The sequence below is a fragment of the Dendrobium catenatum genome, unplaced genomic scaffold, assembly GCF_001605985.2.
Source record: "Dendrobium catenatum unplaced genomic scaffold, ASM160598v2 original_scaffold_254917, whole genome shotgun sequence".
Classification (NCBI taxonomy): domain Eukaryota; kingdom Viridiplantae; phylum Streptophyta; class Magnoliopsida; order Asparagales; family Orchidaceae; genus Dendrobium; species Dendrobium catenatum.
Genome location: NW_021573316.1, coordinates 1,004,210 through 1,013,754, shown reverse-complemented (window position 1 = coordinate 1,013,754; position 9,545 = coordinate 1,004,210). Strand labels below are relative to the sequence as shown.

The 9,545-nt window shown below is 37.7% G+C and overlaps 1 protein-coding gene across 5 annotated transcripts; it reads left to right on the top strand.

Moving 5' to 3' along the window:
• Positions 1-3,116: 3,116 nt before the first annotated feature.
• Positions 3,117-7,911, top strand: LOC110103576 (homoserine kinase-like). Of its 5 annotated transcripts, none has more exons than XM_020832353.2 (2): positions 3,117-4,434; positions 7,633-7,911. In XM_020832353.2, the coding sequence occupies exon 1, from the start codon at positions 3,285-3,287 to the stop codon at positions 4,425-4,427; it is 1,143 nt and encodes a 380-aa protein (XP_020688012.1). In that variant the 5' UTR covers positions 3,117-3,284; the 3' UTR covers positions 4,428-4,434; positions 7,633-7,911. The 5 variants fall into 5 exon arrangements, with proteins under 5 accessions (XP_020688012.1, XP_028548506.1, XP_028548505.1 ...); XM_028692673.1 differs by lacking the exon at positions 7,633-7,911 and adding an exon at positions 7,206-7,418; XM_028692672.1 differs by lacking the exon at positions 7,633-7,911 and adding an exon at positions 6,906-7,175.
• The last annotated feature ends 1,634 nt before the right edge of the window (positions 7,912-9,545 follow it).

Genomic DNA, 9,545 nt, shown 5'->3' with positions numbered 1-9,545 from the left:
GGATATATATAGAAATAATGTTTGAAATCATCAAAACTTTATAAGTTGTCAAAAATATAATGCATGCAAATAGCAACTATCTTAACAGGAGGGACTGTAGTCGGCGGGCAATTATCGTCAAAGGAACCGTAGTAGGGGAATGAAAATCAAATGGATCATAATTAGACTGAGATCAAAGAGATTTTTGTTAGGCGATAAATGTTGGAGGAAAAAGTAGTCGGCATGCGATGGATGTTGAGGGACTGTAGTTGGAGGACAACGGTGGTCAGTGGGATCTTAGTTAGGCGATGGAGGTCTAATGAATCATAGTTAAGGTGATGAAGATTAGAGGGACTGTAGTTGAGTGACTAAGATCGGGGAGGGGGGGTGAATATTGTTAGGTGATAGAACTCAGAGGGACCGTAGTCATTCGAATATGGTTAAAGAGATCGTAATCATGCCACAATGGTAGGAGGGAATGTAGTCGATGGGCGATGAAGGCTAGAGATATTATAGTTGGGAGATTGAGGTCGATGAAATCATTATCAGATGACGATGGTCAGAGGGATAATAGTCAGGTGATAGAAGTTGGAGAGACCGTAGTCATACTGTGAGACCTCGTTCCCTTACTGTTCCTCTCTGACTTGGATTTTCCTCCCAGGATCGTCCGGGACGATAGTGAGATCGTCCAGGCCAATGATTTTGGTCTGATCGTCCCGGCACGATTTGGCGATCGGCCGGGCCGATCAGCTTTATGATTTAAGGAAATCAGATATTTTGAGGAGAGAGAAATAGAAAGGGAAAAGAGGAAAAGCTGGATTTTGGAGGCCGCGGAGCGCTTTTCATCTGACGCCGCTGTTGGAGAAAGTGTAGATCTCGTGGTAAGGACTCCGAATCCTATTTCTGTTTTCAAAGATATTGAGTTTTGACCGAGTTGTGCACTGTTTTGTGTTTTCGTAGTCGAACTTTTGACCTGATTTCGATTTGACACAACTTTCACCGCACAACTTTTGGTATGTTATAGATATGACTATTGTACACGATTTGACTATATTCTACGAAGATTTTATCGGTCGGAATTGATTCTACGCGATTTTAATCGAATAGAAAAATATCAGGACTTGATTTGATTTGGATTCTATAGAATAATAGTCTTGTATTGATGTCGTGGATATTCTATTGTAATTTGGAGAAATTTGGAATTTGTGCTTTTTGCAGGATTTTTGTGTAAATTTGATAGACTGGCGTTACGCTGCCCGATTTTCGTAAATTTTTTGATTTGCTTGGAATTGATAGATTAGATTGATATGCTTATGATTATTGATATGATTGTTATAGATTGCTTTAATATTGATTATTGAATTGATTATTGATTGATTATTGAATTGATTCTTGAATTGACTATTGATACTGAAATACAAGTGGAACCTGGTTGAACGTTGGTTGGAGATAGAATTGACCTGTACAGGATGGTGGGCCGACGGGCTTTCCTTTAAACCATTGATCATTGATATAACGATTGGGAGTCATAAGGAGTTTATAGAAATGCCGACGGGCGAAAAGAGTGACGACTCTTATTGGAGATTGACATGGATTTATTGAGTTGATTTATCGATTCGCCTGCCGCTGCATTGACTGGTTTTATTGACTATGGACTTCCGTATTGCATAGACTTATTGACCATTGACTGATATGGATTTGATTGACTGACATGCATATTGATAGCATAGCCGTGCTTTGATTTCAGTTATAGGTATTAGGTGACCTGCTGGGCTTTGTAAAGCTCATTATATGTGGTTGATATTTTTAGGTCAGGGCAAGGGAGCAGAAGATAGGAATTGATCCGGATTTTCAGGTTTTTGTCTTTTGATGATTTTGATTCTTTTGTACTCATGATAGATTTCAATACTGGTGATTATAGTGTAGTTCCTGAGTATTGTACATGACCTTTTGAGATATGAATCGACTTGTATATTAATGTTTTAAGTTTTATAGATGTTTGATAGATTGTTTAATTGAAGGTTTTAGATAACTCTGGTAAATTGTTTGAGTAATTGATTGACATTCTTTCCAAGTTAGATCTTGGGGCGTGACACATACGACTATGGTTAAAGAGACCGTAATCATGCCACGATGGTAGGAGGGAATGTAGTCGATGGGCGATGAAGGCCAGAGATATTATAGTTGGGCGATTGAGGTCGATGAGATCATTATCAGATGACGATGGTCAGAGGGATAATAGTCGGTGGGTGAGAGTGTTTAGAGGGATCATAGTGATGGGTGATGGTGTTTGGGGGACCCATAGTCAAACCATGGTGGTCAGAGTGATCGTAGTCGATGGCGAAAAAAGTTGGAGGGATCGTAATCGGGCGATTGAGGCTAATGTGACCGTTATCAGTAATAAATGTCAAAGAGACTATAATCGATAGGTGACAAAGGTAGCACGAAGACTTGGCAATGGTAGCCAAAAGGGGTTCCGATAGCAATGGTTGGACAGAGGTCTAGCAGGGGTGGCAAAGTGGTGAGGGTTCAACAGCGGTGGTGCCTAGGCAGAGCTTTAAGACTCTTCAAGCTTCGAATCTCTCTTAAGTCTTTAACACATGATTCAAGCCTCCTGAGTCCCTTTCATTTAGAGAGTGAGAGTCCACTTATAGATTTTTTAGAGTGACATGCTTTGTAATATGGAGAAGATCTAGAACAAATTAGAATGCCCCATCAAACGATCTATAATGATTATCTTGATCGTAGAGTATTTATTCAGCATTTAAGTACTTTAGTGATGTCAGAATTAAGCGATCTTAGGCTCGTTGGTTTCTTCTTGTCAAGCTGCTCGATTCGACTATAAGCATGCCATATTCATATATCATTTGGTGATCCAATTAATATTTTTGAGCTTCCAAATATGCTTCAATTCTTTAATTTGGCCCATTTCAGCTCGGATCTGTCTCATCAAAAAGTTCAATTTGATTATAAGTTTGTTGCCATTTGAGTTTGAAAAAAAAAATTCAAAATTTTTAATTTGAACATGCCTCAAGATGCATATTTGATAAGGATATATTTTGTGGTGGCTTATTAATTTGATACGAGAAAAATTAGATTTTAAGCAAGATAAAATGGAAAGTTGCCGATTTGCACGTGAGTAATCTTTACGCGTCACACAAACATATCCTATGAATCAAGCTCGTTTTCCTTCTCTTGCGCCTAGTTCTTCACTCGATTCACTTTCTTCCCCATGTCAATTGTCAAAGTACTCTTCACAAACTCAGTAGCTAGCCACAGATCATCCTGCTTCCACTTCTAATGCCATGGCGGCCGCAGCCGCAGCCGCAGCCGCTAACACATCCGTATCAACTAATCATCACCGTTTTCGCCATCAAAATCCCTCCTTTCGCCGTTTCTCCACCATCCCATGCTCTTCTCATCCCTCCAATACCCTAGCCAACGCTGTTGTTGCCGATCCTACCCCCGTCTTCCGCTCCGTGAAATCCTTCGCTCCTGCCACCGTTGCCAACCTCGGACCCGGCTTTGACTTCCTAGGCTGCGCCGTCGATGGGCTTGGCGACACCGTAACCCTCTCTGTTGACCCCTCCATACCCCCCGGCACCCTCTCAATCTCCTCCATCACCTCCAACAACACCGCCGCCGCCATTTCCAAACTCACCCGAAACCCTGATTCCAACTGCGCCGGGATCGCCGCTGCCGCCGCAATGCGCATGCTCGACATCCGCTCCGTCGGTCTCTCTCTCCACCTCCATAAGGGTCTTCCCCTCGGCAGCGGCCTCGGCTCCAGCGCCGCCAGTGCTGCTGCCGCCGCCGTCGCTGTTAACGCACTCTTCGGAGGCCACCTTCCCCCTACAGATCTCGTACTTGCTGGACTCGAATCTGAGGAGAAGGTCAGTGGATACCATGCAGACAATGTCGCCCCATCGCTCATGGGCGGGTTTGTTCTGATCCGGAGCTACGAACCGCTGGATTTAATTAGATTGGAGTTCCCCATGGATAAAGAGTTGTTCTTTGTTCTTGTAAGCCCTGAATTCGAAGCACCAACGAAGAAGATGAGGGCGGCATTGCCGGAAATGGTGAATAGAAAGGATCATGTGGCGAATTCAAGCCAGGCTGCGGCGCTTGTGGCTTCTATACTTCAGGGCAATGTTAGGGTTTTGGGATCGGCATTGTCATCCGATGGAATTGTGGAGCCAAAGAGGGCTCCTTTAATTCCTGGTATGATTGATGTGAAGAAGGCAGCAATGGAGGCTGGTGCCTTTGGGTGCACTATAAGTGGGTCTGGGCCTACTGTGGTGGCTATTGTTGATGACGAAGAGAACGGGAAGGAGGTTGGGAAGACGATGGTGGAGGCATTCTTCATTGGAGGTGGTTTGAAGGCTGGTGCGGTGGTGGCGAGGCTTGACAGAGTAGGGGCAAGGGTGATCAATAGCTTTGCAGATTGAAGATAAGGTATTATACTGTTTTTGAAACTTTGATTTTTAGGTTTGCTGGAATTTAATTTGAATCTGTTTTGTTTCTTGAAAGAACTTCAGCTTCGTTTGGGGTGGCTTTCTTTCGGCTTCTTAAAGCAGCTTCTTAGTATAAAAATTTTAATTTTTGTATTAGGAAGCTGCTTTAAGAAGCAATAAAAAAGTCCTCCAAACGAAGCCTTCATCTGTGTTGGAATTAGAGTTAGGAAAAGCATTGGATGTAGAAGATGGGAGTTGTTTCAAAAGCTTATTAATAATTATTTGCTCATATTTGCTTAATTTTCAGCCTTCTTTGGCAGTTAACATGCATTATAAAAGAGAATTAAAAAAAAAACATGTAAAATTCACAAGACAAACTATTTTATCTTAAACCTGCAAATTTCTTTGAATTACGGTGTCTAATTTCCATCAAAGAAATCAAGCATTATCATAAGGGGGATTTGCATGCATACCACTTTATTTCATGCTATTTACATATTAACATAAAAACGGCGGCCTTGGTCACATAAAACGGCGGCCTTCCAATGACCCGGTTAGGAGAGTAGAGGTATTAGATTTGACTTATGTTAAGAAAGGTAGAGACAATCCTAAAAAGACTTGGTTAGAAAATATTAGGAATGACCTTTTTATTAGATTTAAACGAGAATTTGACCTTTAATAGGACACAATGGAGAAAAAGGATTCATGTAGCCGAACCCACGTAGTGGGATAAATGCTTGATGTTGTTGTTGTTGTATTTACATATTAACACCCAAAATATTAATATTACATGTCTACTACTCATAGAGCAAATTTGGGTGCATGGAATGAAATATTAAAGTTTATAGGATTGTATGAATGATATAAATGAATTATAGGAGTGATATATTTGATATTAAATGTGTATATGGGTGATAGGCATGTAATATTAATATTTTGGGTGTTAGACATGTAAATATCATGAAATAAAGTGGTATGTATGTAAATTTCTAACCCTCATATATTGATACCATAACAGTGACACTAGCCGTCTCTTATAGTCTTGAACATTTTGTTTCCTTATTGGATCTCATTAGAAACTTTGTCATTGTACTCTTCAGCTTAAGAACCAATTGACACAACCAAATATACAAAATGGAGAGGCTTTGACCATACAGTTCTCATATAGATGCTCAATTGTCTTGAACCTAAGATTGCTTCTATAGTCATGTTTTAAGAGCCTACCAAAGTGATCTAACACTTTCTTTTTACATTATCTACTTTGATTTTTTTTTAAATAGGATGAAAAATCTTTTTATGATTATTATAGTACATTGAAAGGCAAGTGAGATGATGGTGTTTAATATCTTCCATTTACCACAATTCCCACAAATTGACAAAAAAAAAAAGAAGAAATTCTTATTGCCAAATTTCTTATTATTTTTCACCCATCTCTTTAGCATGCTCAGGATAAATTTATAGCTAACTTTGATGTTACCAATGCCTCCACGATCCTTTCTTGCATTATGTCTCTTTGAGCTTATTACTCCATCTTCTTCTAATCAAGAATAGATCGCTTTTGTTGTTAGCACAAATGGATGGGGGTAATGGTGTTTATGGTGGTATCGAAGTGGACATAGCTGTGGTCGAACTCCTTTACTCCTTTCCAACAACGACAAACCTTTCCAACATTGTCAAAAAATTAATCAATCACGCAACATTGTTGGAAAAACTTTTGCTATTTTCCTGATGCTCAATATGTCACCACTATTACCCTTAAGTCTATCGGTAATCATTTTATAATTGTCTCATTCTCTTAAGAAGAACATGTTCACATGTTGCGACACTCCAATTGACTGCCATTACTTATCATGTAGTGTACACCTCTGGTTCGATTGTAGTTGCTCATTCTACTATTTCTCGAGTCTTACATTCTAGGGCCTCTTCCTATCATATAGGTAACCCACTATTTTTTTTTACCAAGCAAGGTCCCCCCCCCACATTTTTGGGAAATGATCTATCTCTTGTTATTAACTATTGGTTTATACCATGCAAGAATGTAATTGAGCATGTATCTATGCCTGCAATGTAAGATTTCCATCTCTCAATTTCTTTTCAAAAAGATATGTGATATACTAACCACCCAATATGGTCTCTTATATTCTTTGATCATTTATCATCTTTTTATTTATTTATTTATTTATTATTTTTTTTTTTTTAAATTTTGCATGTCATTCTATGTTGCTACTTTTCTCATAACTTATCAAGAAGCACTATTTGATCCTAGCTGTAAATGTGTAATGAATATTCAAAAGTAAACTCTCCTTGATTGTCACACCTAGGACAGTCACCCCTTACTGTACTATTAATTGAGATAAAGCTCAATTATGGGTTACAGGATTCTCAGGTTCATCTCATCGACTGTTTTGAGACCTTCCGCAATTGACTGGCTAAATTTTGTGGTACTTATTCGTTGTGTGTGTAGAAATGCAGTCCTATGCTAATGCAAACAGAGAAGAAATGCAGAGATCAGAGAGAAAGAAGAGGAGTTTCCAAGCAGGCGGAGAAGGCTTGAGGTTGAAGCTGTATTAATATGCAAGATTAAGAATCCTTTTGGGATGATTGAAGAAGCTGTATGCAAAATTAATTGTAGATTGTTGAAGGATAATTAAAGATTTTGAAAACTGTTGTTGATATTATATGTTCTTTCTCTTCTAAAGAAGGAAGGCAACAATAAAATTCTTACAACTATCACATTTTAGCCGATCTGATTGTAAAAACTACTCGTCGTAGGAATTTCGAAGGAGCAGAAAGACTTATAGCCAAAGAGATATGTGACAATGATCTGTACAGTCAAATTATAAAAGAATTGTCCCAAAGGTACCAGTAGTCTGAGGCATTATATAGGCATGTAGGATGCATGAGACTGCTAGATTGATTTTGCCAAGCCAGACTAGATTTGATCGAGACCATACTATGTCAAATTTTCGTTTGGGACGGCTTTCTTTTCGCTTTCTAAAACAGTTTTTTAGTACAAAAATTTCTTGAATTTGAAATTTTTGTACTAAAAAGTTATTTTAAAAAGCAGTATGAAAGCTGTCCCAAATAAAGCTTAAGTCTTTGTTTGGGATGACTTTCTTACCGCTTTTTAAAGCAATTTTTAGTACAAAAATTAAATCGATTAAGTCACTATAATGCCTGTACTCCACTTGTTTTCCAGGTGATTTCTTCTGCTGTTGATTTGGAATTGAGCAAAGAACTGATGGTTAAGTAGCTCTATTCCATTATGAAAACAACTCTAAAGATGACGGCATCAACCTTGTTAGATGTACAAGAGTGACATTATTTGTTTTAAAACAGGGAGATGCCGTTGAGGGTTTTCATAATAGTTTATGGACAAATTTTTATGAAAATTTTGGTTCACTATGCAGTATTAATAACTTTATTGATGTATTAAAAATAGCTTTGATCTCTCATCAAAATTTGTGCATATAAGAAATTTGGTGTTGTCAACTTTTGGATTTATTTGCGAGTCAATTAAAGCTAAAGTTGGTGAATCTTGGCTTATTTTTTTGTTAATAGTGAAGCATTCTTGTGTCTGCATGTTCAAGTCATGCATATCCGCTACATATTCTCCTTCAGGCATGTTCTTTTACCCTAGTCATGAAGTATCTCTGGACAAGGAGAGATTATTACGTGCGGAGTTTGAATCTGGAAAATTGCTCGGTTGTGTGACTGTGAATAGTAAAAACGCAGTTATTATTCACCATTGTGCTTTAACTGTTCACAGTCACAAAATCGAACAATTTTCTGGATTTGAACTCCGCATGTAATAATCTCTCATGGACAAGGACTAGTTATCGGGTCCATTCTTAATGACCAACTCCTTTAACTGTTGGTCTATAGCATTTGGCCTTTAAAAGATCTCCACACGTAATTGGTTATAATACATAGAGGTAATTAATGCATATTTGATCATTGTCTCATAAATGCAAGTCATGTTAATACAAATTAGTCCTCTTTGTTTTTTTTGAAAAACTATAATTAAATTCTGAATTTATCGCCTCTATTTCTGGAAAAAAAAATCTAAAAAATTAGGCTATGATTGCTCAAGTAAAATTCGATTATATTTTGAAATATTTAAATTTATTTTAGAATGAATCTCATAGAAAAATTAACTAATTATTTGTATATTATGTTTATCTCAAATTAAATTTATCTAAGCCAAATCTGGATTATAATATCCTGATAATTTATCCATTTAACTAATTTGTATTAGTATATGCATTTTTGGGCTAATGAGATATGCATTAATTACAATATCAATTACCCTATGTTTATTATAGACATATATTTGTATAATAAATTAGTATAGTTTTGAAATTTTAGCTCTTAGGAATAAAATTGATTGCTTTCTTTATATGATACATATTATTCTCTATATAATGAGTATATTCCTTTGGAGGAGGGCAAACAATTTGTGTAACAATTCAAATTGAATATTGAAAAACCTTCAGAGTTTACCTGCACAACAAGAAAAAACAGAACATAGCACAAAATCGAAGATGAGAGTAATTATGTGCTTTTCCATTCATACCATGAACAGTGCAATACATGCATATATATTGAATTATAGCTAATGATAATCATAACAGAGAACGTAAGGTAATGATAGTAGAGAACGTTCTCTGCCAAAGCCGTTGGTAGACTTCTGCTCAACTAGCTGACACATGATAGTAGATTGATACTTGTGTTCTGCTCAGCCGTGGAACACGTTAACAGGCCACCGCAAGCTGATGGTGCTGAAGTGACCATAAGCTTGTCTCGAAGAAACGTAAACCGAAGTCGTGGAAGAACTTTGGTGAAAATATCAGGTAGTTGATCTTGTGTGCTAAGATGATGAACCGAAATAACATTAGACTTGATACAATCTCGAATAAAATGATAATCCATTTCGATATGTTTGGTCATGGCATGAAAGACCGGGTTGTGAGCTAATGCTATGGCTGAAACATTATCACAATGTAGAGGTGTGGGAGTGTTGGTAGGAAATTGAAACTCAACAAGAAGCCGACGAAGCCAAATTATATCAGTTGCGGCCGTTGCCAATGCCCTATACTCAGCTTCAGTAGA